Source organism: Mirounga leonina, unplaced genomic scaffold (assembly GCF_011800145.1).
Source record: "Mirounga leonina isolate KUSES-001 unplaced genomic scaffold, KU_Mleo_1.0 Mir_165, whole genome shotgun sequence".
NCBI classification, from domain to species: Eukaryota; Metazoa; Chordata; class Mammalia; order Carnivora; family Phocidae; genus Mirounga; species Mirounga leonina.
The window spans coordinates 81,671,781-81,689,397 of NW_023270415.1; the positions used below are offsets into that span (position 1 = coordinate 81,671,781).

A 17,617-nucleotide genomic window follows, 5' to 3' on the forward strand; every position below is an offset into this window, starting at 1 on the left:
CGGCTCCCCGCGCCCACCCCGGCCCCCGCCGTGCGGCCGCCGCCCACGGCGCCCGGGCCGCGGCCCCGCGTGGCCGTGAAGATGGCCTTCCGCAAGGCCTACTCCATCAAGGACAAGCTGCAGGCCATCGAGCGCGTCAAGGGCGGCGAGCGGCAGGCCAGCGTGTGCCGCGACTTCGGTGTGCCGGGCGGCACGCTGCGCGGCTGGCTCAAGGACGAGCCCAAGCTGCGCTGGTTCCTGGAGCAGCTGGGCGGCGAGGTGGGCACGCAGCGCAAGAAGATGCGGCTGGCCAACGAGGAGGAGATCGACCGCGCCGTCTACTCGTGGTTCCTGGCGCTGCGCCAGCACGGCGTGCCGCTGTCAGGGCCGCTCATCCAGGCGCAGGCCGAGGCCTTCGCGCGCCAGATCTATGGGCCCGAGTGCACCTTCAAGGCCAGCCACGGCTGGTTCTGGCGCTGGCAGAAGCGCCACGGCATCTCCAGCCAGCGTATCTACGGCGAGGCCGAGCCTCTGGCCACGGGCCCCGCGCCCGGCCCGCCCGTCAAGCAGGAGCCCGCGCAGCCGCCCGGCTCCAGCTCCGGCCCCCTGCCCGACCGGGCCGCGGCCCCGCCGCCCCCCGCCGAGGGCGGCTACGGCGACGAGCAGATCTACAACGCAAACGTCACTGGCCTCTACTGGAAGCTGCTTCCGGAGCAGGCCGCGCCCCTGGGCGCGGGAGACCTCGGCGCGGGGGGCTGCGGCCGGCGCTGGCGGGGTGACCGGGTGACCGTGCTGCTGGCCGCCAACCTGACCGGTAGCCACAAGCTGAAGCCGCTGGTCATCGGGCAGCTGCCGGACCCGCCTAGCCTGCGCCACCACAACCAGGACAAGTTCCCCGCCTCGTACCGCTACAGCCCGGACGCCTGGCTCAGTCGCCCTCTGCTGCGGGGCTGGTTCTTCGAGGAGTTCGTCCCCGGCGTGAGGCGCTATCTGCGCCGCAGCTGCCTGCAGCAGAAGGCCGTGCTGCTGGTGGCCCACCCGCCCTGCCCAAGCCCCGCTGCCAGGGTGCCCGCGCTGGAGGAGAGCGAGGAGACCCTGCGGCGGTGTCGGCCCGAGCCCCTCAGCCCCCCCGAAGAGCTGCAAACCCCGGATGGTGCTGTGCGGGTGCTCTTCCTGTCCAGGGGCAGCAGCCGGGCACACATCCCTGCCCCACTGGAGCAGGGGGTGGTGGCCGCCTTCAAGCAGCTATACAAGCGGGAGCTCTTGAGGCTAGCTGTGTCTTGTGCGGGGGGCTCCCCGTTGGACTTCATGCGCAGCTTCATGCTCAAGGACATGCTCTACCTGGCCGGCCTCTCCTGGGACCTGGTGCAGGCAGGCAGCATTGAGCGGTGCTGGCTGCTCGGCTTGCGGGCGGCCTTCGAGCCCCGGCCCACTGAGGAGTGTGTTGGGCAGCCGGCCGGCCAGGCCGAGGACGCTGCAGAGCACAGCCGGGTGCTCAGCGACCTCACGCACCTGGCAGCCCTGGCCTACAAGCGCCTGGCGCCCGAGGAGGTGGCCACGTGGCTGCATCTGGACGATGATGGGGGGCTGCCCGACAGCTGCAGGGAGGAGGCAGGCCCTGGCCGGCCCCCTGTGCTGGCCCCTGCTGCCCCTCTACCCCCAGCCAGCCTACCCTCTGTCGTGGGAGGTGGGGAGGAGGAGGAGGAGGCTGCCGTGCCCACTGCTGGGGAGGCTGTCCGGGGTCTGGAGACAGCTCTCCGGTGGCTGGAGAATCAGGACCCCCGGGAGGTGGGGCCACCAAAGCTGGTGCAGCTGCGCTCACTGATCAGCATGGCCCGGAGGCTGGGGGGCATTGGTCCCTCTCGTGCAGTCCCCGAGGATGGGGTGTGACCAGGCCAGCCTGAGTGGCCCCCCAGCGGCTGTTCTCCTGCTGCACTTGGAGGGAGGAGACACGCACAGTCTTCCATTTCCCCTCCCTCCCTCCCCTGGGATGGCCCACCCCATGGCTCAGGGGGCTCCAGGGATCCTGGCCCCCAGGCTGACTTGGAGGGGCTCTGTTGTGGAGGATCATCCTGCTCCACTGGTCCCCCATTCTCCTGAGGGGAGCTAGAAGAGGGGCCCTGGGCTCATACACCTCCTCCCTGCGCAAGCACACTCGTGGTGTCTGTGGTTTTTGCCAGGGTCCCTTGCCACACACACCTGCCACGAACAACGTAGCGCACTAATCAGAGCAGCTCTCGGTTTTCTGGCCCTGGCCCTTACTGGGCTCCATGCCTGTCCGTACCTCTTGCCCTCCTCCGGGGTGGCCCATCACATGCACTGGACAAGGGGCCAGCACTCCTGTAAGTCTGGAGCTCTGGTGCTTCATGGTTCCCATGCCACAGCCATGCAGTCTCCATGTGGAGATCTCCACGCGGAGTCCGTTTTTACAGCCCCCCATCACCTGCCTGGGGCCCAGGGTGGTGTCTCATTCCCCAGCCTGGGGCTGCTCTTGGAGGTTGGCTCTATAGAGGCTGGGAAGGGAGGGTGGTGCCCGGCAATTGGGGATCCTGAGGTTCCAGATGCAGCAGCAAGTGTAGATTTCTATTCCACTGGGACTGTTAGTTTTCCTTAAGAAAATTCCATTCCCAAACTGCTTATTCTATGGGGTTAGCAGCCTTCTAGACTTGGGCCCCTGGTGACTTGGCCAATGACTGAGCAAGCTCCCTGGACCAGCAGCCAGGCCCAGAGCCACGCCATCTACCCGGAGCGGGCCTGCGATACTGACAGCCATACGGGGACAATCCTACAGTGCCTTAGTGCTCCTCCATTGGAACTCCTGGCACTGCCAAGGGTATGGCTAAGGAGCTGCTTCCCGTAGCCCCAGGGACTGGGCTTCTGAGTGGCTCCGTTTGAGAGGAGGAGGAAAGGGTTCATGTGTCACTGGCCAGCTCTAGGTTCAGAGTCCGGCGGTGCCCGGGCCTCCGAGGGACGGCCTTGGGGGAGGTGCTGCCCAGAGCGCTTGTGAGAGGCGGGGGCCAGGTCTGAGTGCTGCCTGCCTCCGTCCTCCCTTCACCCCCACCTGCCCCACATCCTCCAGCAGTAGCCAGGCGGCTGCAGGCACATGGTGTGTCCATGGGAGGGGGTGGCCAGGCACTGCCGAGGCAGCTGGAGGGAGCCCCCAGAGCAGCTTCCCCACAAGTCTGAGAACATAAGTTGTTCCGTGGAACAGTCCCCGGTCAGAGTGTGTGTGTGTCACATCCATGTGTCTCAAATCTGAAAGCTGAGGGAAGGTGTGAAGAATTTGGGAGCAGGGGCCCCCAGCTGGGGCCCCTCTGGCCCGTCCACTCACTAGCTGTCTCCAGCCCGCGCCCCTGCAGGCGCCTCTGGCCGTCTGTGGCTGCCGTCTGTGGCTGGCCCTGGGACTCTAACCCAAGCAGCTGGCATGGGGCTTCAGGAAGTCTTCCCTTTTGTAACATCCGATGGCAACTCAGGGACCTAGGGCTGGGAGGCCCTGGCCTCTGCTCTGCCAGGCATGCCCCTGGGGGAGTCTGGAGAGGCAGACCTCAGGGCCCCCATGGGCACTGGGCAAGGGTGCACTTGGGACCCCAGAGTCTCTCTCTGCAGAATGGTTGAACACTCACAGCAGCAAAGCTTGCTGCTCTTCCCAAAAGTGGCTCTTGGTCAGGATCATCATTAGGGCATCCAGTGGGCTTGGCAGCGGGCTGGGGAGGGGAGGCACGTGGATGAAGACAAGCCGGTGTGCAGGCTCTACTAAAACCGCCCTTGACCTGCATGTTCTGTGGGGATGAGACTAAGCTGCAACCCTCAGAGGGAGCTGTCTGAGAGGCATGGCCTTGCCCAAGGGGGCTACATGCCTGGGAAGCCACCCCCAGACAGCCCGGGGGCTGCAGGGCACCATGTCGGCATGTGGTGAAGGGAAGAGTGTGCCCTCCAGGGACCCCCAGCCCAGGTCCCAGCCCAGTGAGTCAGGATTGCTGCGGGGAGCCCGGGAGGGAGGCTGGGCACTGGGCACTGTTTGTGCCCAGAAAAGGGTGCCCACAGGCTAGCCTTGACTCCAGGGGCGTGTCCTTGAGGACCATGGGCTTTTGGGATGCATGCTCTGTTGAGGGGCCTTTTCACACCCATCCCTGAGGGAGGAATTCACCCAGTCAGGTAGGCCCAACGTGCTTTATAATAAAGGTTCATGTCAATTTCATATGCATCCCTGTTCTAAAGTCTTATTTTAATATATTTTTTTGAATTTTGGCAGATATTCTTATTTAAATAATCTCTACACCAAACGTGGGGTTGAACTCATGACCCCGAGGACCAAGTTTCATGCTCTACTGCCTCAGCCAACCAGGTACTTCTGAAGTCTTAATTTTGTAACTTTTGACCCAATGCTTAGATCTAGAACACCTCATAATTTGAAAATGTAACGAAGATATAAACCACGGATGAAAAGGGAAATTCTCTCCCCCGGTCTCTTGACAAAGTAACCTGAGCGTTGGGCCAGAAGGTGAGTGTGTCTGGCCGATGGTCATGCTGTAGCCCTGGCCCCCAAAGCCACTCTCACCACTCCTGTCCTGTCCAGGCCCACCACCACCTGGGGCACGACTGCCGTTCCAGCTGGGCCGGGGGCTCACGGAGGCGCCTCTCATTCCACGAGTGGCTGCTCACGGCAGGGCTGGCCAGAGGTGCGTCTTCTGCCCCACAAGCCAACCCGCTCAGGTTCTCGGAGACTGGGTGGGAAGACGCATCGCTGAACCCACCAACATACACTGGAGGATGCGGTTGGGCTAGGGAGGACGCCAAAGACTACCCATCGGAGCTTTCAGATGCTGGTGCTGTACAGCCAAGGTGTGGGTGACCTCTGCCCCCACACCACCTGCTCCCAGGTCTCAAGCCTCGGCTCAGGTGTACTTCCAGGCCCTTGCAATCTGCTTTATCAGCCTAGATATAAGTCACTCGGTGCAGACGGTGCCTTTATTCCCATCTCACAGATCAGTCAGGTGTGGAAATGGCCTCGGGCGGACCCTTCTGACCGGTGGAAGGGCCCGTTGGCCAAGGAAGGACCACGGCGGGGAGGGGGGCAGCAGGTCTGGGGATGTGTGTGGGAGGACAGGCCAAAGGCTGGGGATGGAGGACGGGAGCGTGAGCGGGGGTAGCACTGCTGTGGGGGTGCTATCAGCCACGTGCAGATAGGGCTGATTTGCTTCAAGTCTCAGCTGGTAAACTGGAGGCAGCTTGCTCCACTTTGTGGCTGGCCCAGTCTCAGTAGGCCACCGGGTGGAAGTGAGGGGAGCTCCAGCACTCCGGGGCCTTCGTGGGGTGGGGAGGCTCCAGGAGTCTCAGGGGCAGCGTCGGGGAAAGAGGCAGGCAGCCCCTCCTCCACCCAAAGGCCCCATGGCCTTGGTGTGGGACCCAAGTTCCTGGCTTTCCTGGCCAGGGACGTGCCGAAGAGCCATGTCCTGCAGTCAGAGACCAGGCCAGGAGACCCTCCAGGACAACCCAGGGAACGGTCATCAGGGCCGGTTCCACCTGCCACTTGCCAGGAGCTTAGCTGGGGGAGGGGGCCCACACCCAGCTGAAGCCAAGTCCCTGTTCTGCAGCCGGCTAGGCCCGACCTCCCTGCACTGGCCTGCTGCTGATCAGCACTGCGGCCCATCTGCCCAGCGCTCTGTTCGTGGGGGCTCCCAAGGGAAGGACCCGGTGCAGCTCCTCCTGAGCCAGGCAAAGAGCAAAGGGCAGCCAGCCCCGTTGTTTTCTCAGGGGCTAGCTCCCTGCGGGTGACGCCCCCCGCCATGGCAGGTCAACCCGAGGACAAGACCGATGTGGGGGCCTACCAGTGCTGGCTTCACTGAGGGGGAGCCGGTCTCTTGTGCGGTGTCTGGGTGCCCCCCCGCCCCCGCCCCCGCCCCCGCCCCCGAGCTGGCTGCAGTCAGAAAGCTGTCGGAAGGGCCTACCCAGCTGCTCCAGCAGCAGCCCTGCTCCTGCCCTCAACCCACCAGCTGAGCACACGGGGCACCTGGCCAGCACATCCCCAGACCTGACGGCGGGCCACTGCCATGGTGCCTTCTGCCCTGCGGTGGGGGGGGGAGGTTCCCATGGTGAGGGGATCCCCTGCCTGTGAAACCTTCCCGTCTTGTCCCTTCTCATTTCCTCGTGTGGAGGTCGGGGGGCAGCCAGGAGGCTCCTGCGTGGTGGGGGAGCTGCAGTCCTGGGGAAGGGGCAAGGAAGGAGGGACTGGGGGCAGCCCACAGCCCCTGCCTGTTCCCTACTTCCCACCGAGCTCCCTGGCCCGGGAGGTGGCGGCCTCCACGGCATTCATGGTGGCGGCCCGAAGTCCACCCTGCTCCAGGGCGTGCAGCCCGTAGATGGTGGTGCCGCCCGGCGTGCACACGTCTGTCCGCAGCTGAGCTGGGTGCTGCCCCTTCTGCTGCAACATCTTAGCTGTTCCCTGGGGAGAGGGGCCCTGGGGGTGACTCAAGGGAAGCGGGCAGCCCGTTCTCCAGCTCAGCCCCACGTAGCCTGCTTCGTCATGGGTCCACCCCCGACCCCCATCCCAGATCTTCATCCAGGCTTCTTGGACCTGCTGTCCCCCTTCCCGCTGCTCCTGGGAGACATAGCAGCCCATCCCTTTTCACACGATCCCGCGGGGGCTGCCCTCACTCACCAGCAGGGTCTGAGCGGCAATGCGGTGGGCCAGGCCACCCGGCATGCCCATCTTGATGGCACCTTCGGCCAGGGCCTCGGAGAAGGCACACACCTGTAGCAGAGCGGGGTGGAGACTGTCAAAGCCAACACTCCCCTGCACGTAGCACCCAGTCTGGAGACAGCTCAGAACCTTCAGGAACATGGCCCAGAGCACTGGCCACCCATGCAGGAATTAGGGCTGAGGCTTGAGCCCAGGGGTCTGACTGGACAAAGGCCCAGGAAGGCAACGATGTAGCAGAGAGTAGAGCTCACAGGCAGCCCGGGAACCAAGTAATCGAATCCCAAAGGCTGGGGTCATTGCAGGGACTTGAGAAGTCTCCGCTTTGCCAAGGGCTGACCTGGGGGTGGGGGATGAGACGACACTCACGAAGGCCACTCCGCTGCCACTGAGGCCAGTGTGGATGTCCACGTGGGCCTCAGGTACCTCCTCGCACTGCCCGCAGGCCTCCAGCAGGGTCTGCAGGAGCTTGGCCTCGCTGCTTCCGGCGTGGCGGCCCCGTGCCATCACTATGGCCCCCTCCTGAACCATGCAGGGCAGGTTGGGTGAGACCCGCAGCACCCGTGTGGTCGGGGGCAGCAGCTGGTCAGAGAGAAGCTGGAGTCAGGGATCATGTGGGATTGGCCCCGTCAGGCAGACCCAGGCCTCAGCCAGCTGTGGGCTCCCTCCCCTGTGTCCTGGCTGGGGTGCCAGCAGGAACCTAAGCCCCAGCCCCCTTGGTCACCTGGCCTCCTCTTTGGGCTGGGGTTGGTCTGGGAGGCTGTCTGTCACAGGTTTCACCCATCCCACCTTCCTAAAGGGCTAAACCCAGGCTGGCACCAGTCTGGGATGGCAAAGGGTGGGAAGTTCTGACCAGCAGAATGGACTCTGAGGTCAGAGCCTCAGCTCCCACATAACCCCCACAGGCAACTCACCTCTTCCAGGGTGCTCAGAGAGACCCCGGCGGCCACAGACACCAAGATGTGCTTAGTGGTTACCACAGGGGCCACCTCGGCCAGGACAGTGGGCAGGACATGAGGCTTGGTAGCAAAGAAGACCAGCAAGCAGTTCTGCAGAACCTCCTGGTTGGAGTGGGTGGTCCGGCAGCCCAGAGACTGCAGTGGGGACAGTGGGATCAGGGCTGGGGTAAATGGGACAGCCTCCCAGACCATGGCCCTTCCTGCTGGAGGCCACCCTGCATTCCCAGGGGTCCCCATGGGTCTCTCCCATTGCAAATGCCTGCACCACCCCCACTTCCAAAGCCCAAGACTCACCCAGACCATCCATTCTTGCTCAGGACCAACCCTGCACCTCACAGGACCCCTGATGTCAGCACTTCCTTGTGCCCTCTGACCCCAGTGAGTGCCCACAACCATCTCTGCCCCCCAACACACGTGTACACACGTGCATTTACATGAGTGTGTGTGCGCGCACACACACACACCCTTCACTCTGCCTTAGCCTTCCCCAACCTTGGCTTTCCTTCTGGTCTTTGACCTCCCCTTCCCCAGCCCAGCCCATCTCAAAAGTTTAGCTAAATAATCAGCATTTCCCTGGCCCCAAGAACTGTCTCAGAGGGACAGGGGCCAAGAGCCACCATGAGCCCCACAGAAAAGCCTCAACTCAGAAGAGCTGGGGCCCAGCTCACCTGGAAGTGACAGAGGTTCCTGTCAGTTGGTGCACTGGCCAGTATGTGCTCAGCTTCTAGTTTTCCTGGAGAGAAAAGCAAAAGCAGAAGGGTTTGTGAGGAGGTGGAGTGGAAGGAAGGAAGAGCAGGAACCAGCCCGGCCTGCCCCTTCCTGAAGGGCCTCTCATGCTCAGCCATCCTGGCCCCTAGCTTGCCTGACGCTCTGTGAGAACCCAAGGGCCTGGCAGGGGCGTTTGGTGCACCCTGGTGCTCAGCTCCATTCTATCCTGCTTGTCAGTCATCACCACCTGCCTGCTGCTGCTGAGTCCACGGGGGCTAGATGCAGGGGCCTGGAGCTTGCCTAGTCTCATGAGGACACAGCCTCCGGGGACAGGAAGGCTAGGGTGGAGGAGAGGGCACGGTGGGGAGGGGGGCCCAATAGGGGCTGAGCTTCCCTGGGTGTTGGGGGTACGTCTGTGCTGGGATGTCCAAGCAGAGGCTCAGAGCCCATCGGGTAGAAATCATCTGCATTTGTGGCGTACAGGGCTGGGAGATTAAGTTTCTGCAAGGTCTAACAGGAAGGCAGAAGCGCACCTCACAACCTGAACACAGAGCCAGTTGGTCAGGACAGTGACACCACCACGCATGCCCACACATACCGGTACTGTGTTCAATATTGAACTTGTACAGCCCTGGGAGGAAGGCGGTACTGCCAGGTTCTACAGGTAAAACACCTGAGACGTGCACTCAACTACGTTCTGATGATTTTGACCCTTCTGAACCTTGACAGAGGCTGAAGACAGAAAGCCAGCCCATAACTTGCACGTCAAGGTTTCTAAAACCCATGGAGTAAGACCCGGACAGCACTGCCCTGCCTTGCAATAAACCAGTGGTTCTCCACCCAGGAAGTTTTTGCCCTCCAACCCCAGGGGACATGTGGTAACCTCTGGAGACAGCTTTGGCTGTCATAACTGGGGGATGCTACTAACATCTAGTGGGGAGAGACCAGCAAAGTGGCTAAACACCCTACAATGTGAAGGATGGAGAATTATCCCAACCCAAACGTCCACAGTGCCCACGTGGAGAAAACCTGCAGCCTGCCACCGCAGTGGAGCTGGCACAGGAGGAGAAAACAGAATCGGAGTCTCAAAGGTCAACCCACTCGACCCAGGCAGCAGACCAGAAGTTAGTGGGAGATTCCAGGCTCTAAGGTAGTGCTGTCCGAGGGAAATATCACCGGAGCCAAATACCTAACTTCACATTTTCTAGTAGTCACATTAAGCAAGTAAAAGAGAAAGATAAAGTTAACTCTAATACATTTTATTTAACCCGGTGTAAACAAAATACTACCCTTCCAAATATTGGTTTTAGTCAGCACTAAAAATTACTCAAATATGTTACTTTCTCGTTTTTCGAGTGTGCTACATCTTCCAAACCCGACAGATTTTATTCTACAAACTCGCAGCACATCTCAGGTGCTCTGTGGCCCCACGTGGCTCACGGCCCCTGCGGGGACAACCAGCTCTACGCCACCCACGCACACCCCTCGCTGCTGTGCTGAGGAAGCGGAGTCCGCAGGGGCAGCGGCCGCGATCCGCCCTGGCCCACGCCCGCCCGGCCGAACCCGCTGCACCCTGAGGACCCCGCGCGGAGGGCTCCCTTGTGGCCCTCGCTCCTCGCCCAGGAGCTCTGCGGGATGCATCCCTCCAGGCAGGTGAGCAGCGCGCAGGTGAACCCTTCCCTCGCACACCGGGCGCGCGTCGGACGCCCGCTGGCTCCCAGGCCCGGGGACCCACGCGCCGCACTCCCGCGGCGCCCCACCTGCTCGGATGAAGCCCTGCGCGATGGCCTCCGCCATACGTCCCGCGCCCACGAAGCCCACGCGAAGCGGGTCCATCCCCTGCGTCTCCGCCGCCGCCATCTCGCCACGGCCTGGCCTGGCCTTGCCCCGCCCCACGCCCTCGGCCCCGCCAATGGGCTACGCCGCCCCGCCCCCGTCATCGTCGATTGGTTACCGGTACCTTACGCCCCGCCCACCCCCTTCCGGGCTCCGAGCTCTAGGTTCGCTCAGCAGCGAGTCCCTCCCCACGCTGCTCATTGGCCCGAGAGAGCGAGGCGCTGTGGGGCGCCGCGTGGGGCGGGGCGGGGCACCCTATAGGCCTCGCGGTGCCCCACGAAAGGCCGAGGACGTGGCACCTGTGCCGAAGGCGAGAGGGCAGCTTGAGAGGCTCCACTCAAAGGCGAAGGGTCGGAAAGGGTGGGGTTCCTCTGACTCTGTCCCGGAGGTCCGCGCCCTGGAGCGTGCCTGGTGGGTGTCCCTCGCGGGGACGCTGCAGAGTCTGGGAAAGCACTGGCGGGTGGCCGCTGGGCAGCTTAGCTTCCAGGAGGAAGCATCCGCCCTGATTCTGATGAAAGACCGGGACAGGCAAGGTCCGGACCCTGGCCCACCGTCAGGACATGTCAGGAGCTGGGGAGCGAAGCCCTGCCAGCCTTAGGCCGGTTTCCCTGGGTGGGAGCCGCGTCCTCAGGGCGCCCTGGTTCTCTGGAACCTGGGAGTGGACTCGGGTGCGGAGGGCAGGATTGCCTGGTCGGGGCTTGCTGTCAGCCCCTCTCCAAGCTGCAGCGGGTCCGGGTGACAGCATAACCTGGGCACGGCCAGTGAAATGTGTGAGCAGGGGCCTGTCGCTTTACCGGATTAGAGGAGCTCCTCCAGCCAGCCTGGATCCTGGTTTTCCTGGGCCTCCCAGGCTGCTGCAAGAAGGCAGGAGAGGCCTTCCTGAGGCCTGGGTCCCCAGCGGAGACCTGGCCCGTCTTGTTGGTCCCAGCGGCGTGGGGGGTGCGGATGGAGTGCTTGGCCGTGGCAAGAGGCCATGTTTGAAATGAGGGGAGGGTAGGGGTGGGAGTACTTTAATTTGTAATTGACACAGGAAAAATAAGGCTTGAAGATCTAAGATTGTAGGTTTTTTTTTTTTAAGATTGCATTTTTAAAATGTTTTGTTATTCTAAACTCTACTTTGACACAGTCTAAGCTCTTCAACAATTAAATCCCCTCATTCATTCAACACTACCCCCACAGTGTGTGGGCCCTGCTCTGGGCTGGTGATGAAGGCCATACAGCAGCAGAGTATAGGCAGCGGGACCTGCACCTGGAGGACCTGCATTCTGGCTGAGGGCACGGCCCCTCTGCAGTAAACACACACACATACTCACAGCAGTAGAGGGTGGCTCATCAAGACACACAGCCACGATCTATGTCCCGCCAAGTGTGTCCAGGCCTCTCCCCTAGGCTGGGCCTCCCTCTGTATGTTTTCACATGGCTGACTCTGGCACCACCCCCTCCCTGAACCCTGACATGAGCAGAGCCTTCATTCACAGAGGGCTGGAGCCCAGCGAACACACAGTGAAGGCTGACCCAGGTCCTAGAGCTCCAAGTCCTGGGGGGAGGGAGAGGCTCCGGGCATTCCCAGAGAAGCACACAGGAATCCCGCAGCAGAGTGGGCACTCAGAGAAAGCAACACATCAGTTGAGGCCGAAAAGGTGGGGGAGGCACTGACAGGAAGGTCCTGGGCCAGTCCCATAGGAGCCCTGGGGGGTAAACACTGCAGCTCGCTGGGGGAGAGTGCGGGGGGGGGGTAAACACTGCAGCTCTCTGGGGGAGAGCCCTGCGGGGTAAACAGTGCAGCTCACTGGGGGAGAGCCCTGGGGCGTAAACACTGCAGCTCGCTGGGGGAAGAGGGTGGGTGCAGATGGGCACAGGGACAGAGGTGGGAAGCCATGCCTGGCACAGGGAAGACAGCCAATACGCCTGAACAGAGGAAAGAATTAACATGACGCCAGGCACTTCCGGGGTCAGAAGAAAGCTGGGAGCCACCAGCATGAGGATGATGAAGGGTGACCCAGAAGAGAGGGGACCTGAGAGGAGGGCCGGCCTGGAGCCAAGGAACGTATCTCAGGGCTTTGGAGTTGTGCACTCCTGGGTCCACACCCCAGCAGTGCCTGGCCACCCTGGGGACTTGGCTGGATTCCTGCTAAGAATGGGGAGGTCTGTGCTGCTCACCCCTACCCACCAGGCCCAGCAGGCCCTCCTTTGTGACACTTGTTACTGTCCAGGGGAGAAGGGCAGGCCAGGCCCCATCACAGGCTGCCACCTGAGGGCCAGGGAGGTGAGGGGCCAGGCCTGGTACAGCTCTCTCCTGGGGTCTGTTCACCACCCTCCGCTTGGATCTATCCACATGCCTACTCAGCCTGTCCAAATCCAGGACCAGCTTTGTCCTGCAAAGTTCAGGTGCTGACAGGTAGGCCCAGGGAGTTCAGGTCACCCAGGCCTGCATATGACCTCATGTGGAAAGGCTAAGCTGAGCCCACACCACCCGCTGGGACTGCTACAGGTACCCTGCCCTGTATCCCCACCGACTGACTGTCCACCACCTCTACCCTGCAGCCTGCCTGCTTCTCACCTGCACACCCACTTGGCCAGCCGCTGCTGCCCTTCCACTCCAGGGACAGTGAGCCTCCCTGGCCCAGTTGTCTCTCCAGAGCTGAGCAGTCAGCAGGTGAACGGTAGGTCCTGGGGTTAGCCAGGCTCAGGGAGACAGTGCCTGTGTGTGTGTGTTGGGGTGGGGGGGGAGGGGAGGAATGGCTGGCACAGAGCTTTTGGGGCCAGGCCTGGGAAAATGGACTTTATTAGCTCCCAGGGAGTGGGAGAGCAGGATCAGAAGGGGACACACTCAGGACCCTGGGACTGGTGTTGGGGAGCAAGGTGCTGGGAGAACCTGGCCAGGCCTTGGTTTCCCTGAGGACAGACATGAATGGTGGCCCCACTGCACAGCTGCCCAGAGCCGCCCTGGTGGAGGGGAGAACGTGGGCCCAGATTGCTGGGCAGTGCCCTCCACTCCTGCAGGGTCTGAGGGTGCTGCCTCCGGGGCCTTGGGGGCAGCCCGCGCCTGCTCCCACACTGTGCTTCACTTCCGGGCCTGTTCGTAGTTGTGGGTGAACCAGGCACAGGTCTCCTTCACAGCTGCAGAGGGGGGCAGGTAACAGGTGGTGGCAGGTGAGGGCTGGGGCTGCACTGATCTCCACTGGAGGAGATGGGGAGGGCAGAGGCCCCAGTGACACCTGCAGTCACCCCTTCTCTGTCCTTCCTCCCCGATAAAGGTTTGGACTCCAAACCCTGAGGGTGTCTGCAGCTTGAAGTAGAGAAGCCAAAGCCAGGAAGGAGGGGATAGGAGGTCTTGCGGGATGGGGTGGGAGAGCCAGGGGAGGACCAGGGGGCTCACCCTGCTTGAAGGGTGTAAACCGGAAGTCGGGCAGGTAGGTCCGAAGCTTGCCGTTACTGGCCGTCTTCTTAAACTGCCCATCTGACTTGGTTGTATCAAACTAGGTGCCTGGTCAAGGCCACAGCAGAAGGGGCACTCCCCGTCCCTGCCTGCCCTTGAACCTCTTCTGCCTTTCCCAGGGGGAACACCACCCCTCCTCTCTCCAGTGGCCAGGGGGAGAGCCATCTTGGGTGCGTCAGAGCCAAAGGATACGGTGACCTCCCCATGGAAGTCCATGGCCTCCACCACGGCTTCAGCTGCCTCCTGGATAGAGACCTCATCCTCCTCGCCCACTGTGGGGAGCGGGGTGCCAACAGCCAGGTCAGGCCTCCTCTGCCCGGCCTTGCTGTCACCCAGCCCCCCACAATACTGTCATTCCCCACCTAGCTGCTCTCAGGACAGACGTGGGTTTGGTCCTGCTTTAGTGGCAGAGGCCAAAGGGTGCCCACCTGATAGGATGATGGGCTCCACCTCATTGTACTCCCGCAGGACCCAGATAAAGAGCCGGGCCAGGTCCTAGAAGTCAAAAAGGGTCAGAGGCCACAAGTTACGGCCACATGGGGCCATAGGCCACCCCTCCTAAGTGCCCCTGCTCAGTGAGGACACAGCCCAGGCTCCACTGGGGCCAGAAGTCTCTCCCTTTGGGCAGCTCTTAGCCAGCTCACCAACAGAGAGTTATGTCTCTCACTGAGCTCAGTGCTGCACCTGGCGACTCCCATGAGGCCAGGTGCCTACAGCAACCCAGGGGGGCACCAGTGACTGCTCCTCCGGAGGCTCAGCCTGGACCCCACTCTTTTACCAGGCTCCCTCAGGCTACGGCCTTCCCACAAGCAGCATGGCAGGCCAGGAAACGTTTGGGTGGAGAGCTAGGCACCAACCAGTGAGTAGATGAACTGCCTCCGTGGCTTTCCAGTGCCCCACACCGTCAGGGCGGAGCCGCTGCCTGCAGATTTAGGGAGGGGGCAGCTGTGGGGGGGGGGCTGTGCCCACCACCACCCCTCCTCCCAGCTGAGGCCCTGGGGCCCCACAAGCAGGCACTCACTCTTGGCCAGGTGCACCTTGTGGATGAGGCCAGGCAGCACGTGGCCATCCTCAATGTTGAAGTTGTCATGGGGCCCGAAGACGTTAGTGGGGATGACAGCGGTGAAAGTGCAGCCATGCTGCTGGAAGTAGGCCCTGCAAAGTCCCAGCGTCTCTTCCGGCCCTTGCCCTGGGACCACTGACCCACCGCACCCGCCCTGGCCTCATGGATGGAAAAACCGGAGGCCCGCAAAGAGGGGCCATGAAGCGTGGGAGCCCTGCGGGGGAACCCTCTGGGCCCTCCTCCCTTTTCCTGTCGGGTCTCGGCTGGGCACCCGGGCGGAGGACCTGTTCTGCACGTCGATCATCCTCTTGGCGTAGGAGTAGCCAAAATTGCTGCTGTGCGGTGGCCCGTCGTGGATCTAGGAGAGCAGGGGAGGCCTTTGCTTTCCTGGCCCCGCCCCCGTCGGGCCCCGTCCCCGTCGGGCCCCGCCCCTCACCATAGTCTCATCGATAGGATAGGTGGTCTTGTCCGGGAAGATACAGGTAGAAAGGCAGGAAACCACCTTATGCACGCCCACCTCGAAGGCCGAGTGCAGGACGTTGTCGTTGATGTGTACGTTTTTCCTCTGACGTGGGCGGGGGGGGGGAAGGGTGGGAGAGCAGATGCAAGCCCCTCCAGGCAGGACTTCAGTCCTTACCTGCCCCTCCAGGGACAGAAGCAGGACATACTCCGACCCCTCCCACAAGGGCAGCACCTGAACCAGTTTACCCTAACTGCTTCCTGGGACAAGGCAAAACCTCCCAGCATAAACCTTCCAGAAACCATGGAAGCCTGTTACCTCCTTAGCAGGCAGTCCTTCTACCCTTACCCCACCCCTGGGCTCTGGGAGGGGGGCTGGAGGACAGGACCACACCCCCTAGCTCAGGGCTGGACCTCACCCACACAGGCTGCTGAGGGCAGGCACCATCTGGCCCTGGGCAGGGATGGGGAGAAGGGGCTCCTCCATTCCCCTACCCCAGAGAAGCCTACCCAACTATACCACCCAGTAGCAGGGAAGCCACCAGCCCTACTCCTCCCCAGACCCCACCTTCTCTGGATCTTGGGAGGAAATTGGGCATTTGCACCGCTCTTAGGAGTGGGAGAGATGGCCACTAGGCAGCCTTCTGGGAAGACTGCTAACGAGACAAGGAGAGCCCTGGGGTGACAGGGTCCTTGGGCAGAATCTAATCTGAGCCTCTGCCATCCCTGTGCCCGATGCAGGGCTGAATCATACCAAGACCAGATGCCCAGAGATGGTGGGGCCAACCCTCAGGGGCACAGCCTGGCAGGAGCCAGGCTATAGGCAGAGCCCTGCTCTCTTCCTGCCCCTTCCGCCATACCTCACGCCCCCAGGCTAGATGCCTCAGACCCAGAGCCCAGCTCACATCTCTGCACCCCAGAATGCGTGGTGGGCCTGGTTCAGTGCAGCTGGACCAGAGAGGTCCAGGAGCAGGAGGGTCTAGAGGCCCAGGGGGCTAAGGGAGTAGGAATTAACCCTACCTAGGTCAAACAGAAAATACTGGTTTCTCTCAGTTCCCCCAACCCCCGGTCAGCTCCATGGCTTTTCCTATTGGGCCAAATGCCCCCAGGCTCACCTGCATGCCCATAGACCTACCAAGCAAGTGTGGATCATTGGGGACTCCACAGGGACTGCCCCCACCAGGTTGTGCCAAGTCTGACCCTCAGGGACTTCCTGGGGCCAAAACATAAGCATGGGGAGCCTACCAAGAAGTTCCTAGTGCTCCATGGGGCCCTCTCACTTACCCAGAAGTCCAGGTTGTATTTGATATTCCGGAACAGGCCCCCCACCATTGCAGCAAGGTGGATGACATGGGTGGGCTGGACCTTTTCAAACAGGGCTCGGGTCTGTGCAGCGTCCCTGGGAGGAGCCAGGCCATCAGAGGCCCCCTGGAGGCCTGAGGGAAGGAACTAGCACCCTGGGGTTGGGGTGCTGGTGGCAGGGGGCAGGGCTGATGGCAGGAGGGGCTGCCAAAAAGGAAAGTGGCCAGTTCAGGCACTGGCTGTTATGAAGGTGTGGGCTTCCAGGAATAGATGCGAGGATGTTTGCCTAGAAGCAGAGCTGCACACACCCAAGCCAGGCCAGCCACCTGGAGGGAAAAACCCAAACATGAGGCTACCAGGCTCAGGGACAGGGCTGGCCTGGAGCTCTGAGTCTGGAGGGTCTGCTCCAGGGATGGGTCCACTCACGTGAGATCAGCGTCCTTGGAGGAGACGAACACCCAGTCCTCTCCAGGCAGCCCAGCTCCATCTGCTACCACCTCTTGGATGGCTCTGCCCACCAGCCCAGATCCACCTGTCACTAGGATTCGTACTGATCCCCCAGGCTCACTCATGTTGGTTGCACCTGTGGGGGCAAATAGTGGGAGGCAGATGGAACCCCACTCCCTGGAGATGCCCCTGTTTGGGGTCACTACCCTTAGCAGTGGACCCCACAGCAACCATCCACGGGCTAGCCCAGGGTTTCCTGTGGCAAGCAGAACAGGATGAGACCGACCCCCCCCCCCCCAGCCCCGGGATGACAGAGAGCCTGCTGGGCACCACAGAGACCCGGCTGGCCTGAGTCTTCCCCTCCCACCCCATTCCCTAGGGAGCCCTCTGCCTAGATCTGCACAGGGGCCTTGGGGCTCCCACCCACCCAAGAGAGCCTGGTTCCAGTCTCTGCCCTGCAGGCCCAACCCAAGACCCACACTGGGCCAAGAAAGGGGACAGATGGCACATCTTAAGCTGACAAGTGGGGAGGCAGACAATCTTGGGGCTGGGGGCTCCTGGCCCATATCATGAAGGTTACTCCCAGCCAAAGCTCACATGCCACAGGCAAGGAAGGGGCAGCACGCTGTTTGCAGTTGGGTGCCCACCCGCGGCCAGCTGGTCCAGGAGAGCCTTCGCCAGCCTAGTTCCTCCCGCGCAGGTGGCGCTTCCGGCTCAGAACTGGACAG

The 17,617-nt window shown here is 62.2% G+C and overlaps 3 protein-coding genes across 4 annotated transcripts; 1 reads left to right on the forward strand and 2 right to left on the reverse strand.

The window, feature by feature from the left end:
- Positions 1 to 38: 38 nt before the first annotated feature.
- On the forward strand, positions 39 to 4,738 carry TIGD5 (tigger transposable element derived 5). Its single transcript, XM_035012081.1, has one exon. The coding sequence runs from the start codon at positions 82 to 84 to the stop codon at positions 1,867 to 1,869; it is 1,788 nt and encodes a 595-aa protein (XP_034867972.1). The 5' UTR covers positions 39 to 81; the 3' UTR covers positions 1,870 to 4,738.
- A 190-nt stretch (positions 4,739 to 4,928) lies between these two features.
- Positions 4,929 to 10,237, reverse strand: PYCR3 (pyrroline-5-carboxylate reductase 3). Of its 2 annotated transcripts, none has more exons than XM_035012084.1 (6): positions 10,104 to 10,237; positions 8,304 to 8,368; positions 7,591 to 7,770; positions 7,017 to 7,258; positions 6,638 to 6,730; positions 4,929 to 6,421 (listed from the first exon to the last, which is right to left on the reverse strand). In XM_035012084.1, exons 1-6 carry the CDS (start codon positions 10,201 to 10,203, stop codon positions 6,289 to 6,291), a joined length of 813 nt encoding a protein of 270 aa, XP_034867975.1. In that variant the 5' UTR covers positions 10,204 to 10,237; the 3' UTR covers positions 4,929 to 6,288. The 2 variants fall into 2 exon arrangements, with proteins under 2 accessions (XP_034867975.1, XP_034867974.1); XM_035012083.1 differs by having other exon boundaries at positions 7,046 to 7,258; positions 10,104 to 10,236.
- A 2,692-nt stretch (positions 10,238 to 12,929) lies between these two features.
- On the reverse strand, positions 12,930 to 17,025 carry GFUS (GDP-L-fucose synthase). The gene is made up of 10 exons (XM_035012082.1): positions 16,869 to 17,025; positions 16,425 to 16,539; positions 15,118 to 15,246; positions 14,966 to 15,039; positions 14,640 to 14,773; positions 14,476 to 14,540; positions 14,047 to 14,113; positions 13,811 to 13,890; positions 13,559 to 13,658; positions 12,930 to 13,299 (listed from the first exon to the last, which is right to left on the reverse strand). The coding sequence occupies exons 1-10, from the start codon at positions 17,012 to 17,014 to the stop codon at positions 13,244 to 13,246; spliced, it is 966 nt and encodes a 321-aa protein (XP_034867973.1). The 5' UTR covers positions 17,015 to 17,025; the 3' UTR covers positions 12,930 to 13,243.
- Between the last annotated feature and the right edge of the window lie 592 nt (positions 17,026 to 17,617).

Excerpts from the sequence above, each read along its gene's own strand:
- GFUS (XM_035012082.1), bottom strand. The coding sequence starts at position 17,014 with ATGAGTGAGCCTGGGGGATCAGTACGAATCCTAGTGACAGGTGGATCT. Across the intron at positions 14,114-14,475 it reads GGCAGTTCATCTACTCACTG|GACCTGGCCCGGCTCTTTAT; the intron begins GTTGGTGCCTAG and ends TTTGACTTCTAG. Across the intron at positions 13,891-14,046 it reads GGAGCCCATCATCCTATCAG|TGGGCGAGGAGGATGAGGTC; the intron begins GTGGGCACCCTT and ends CGCTCCCCACAG.
- TIGD5 (XM_035012081.1), top strand. The coding sequence starts at position 82 with ATGGCCTTCCGCAAGGCCTACTCCATCAAGGACAAGCTGCAGGCCATC.
- PYCR3 (XM_035012083.1), bottom strand. The coding sequence starts at position 10,203 with ATGGCGGCGGCGGAGACGCAGGGGATGGACCCGCTTCGCGTGGGCTTC. Across the intron at positions 8,369-10,103 it reads GCAGGGCTTCATCCGAGCAG|GAAAACTAGAAGCTGAGCAC; the intron begins GTGGGGCGCCGC and ends TTTTCTCTCCAG. Across the intron at positions 6,422-6,637 it reads TTGCCGCTCAGACCCTGCTG|GGAACAGCTAAGATGTTGCA; the intron begins GTGAGTGAGGGC and ends CCCTCTCCCCAG.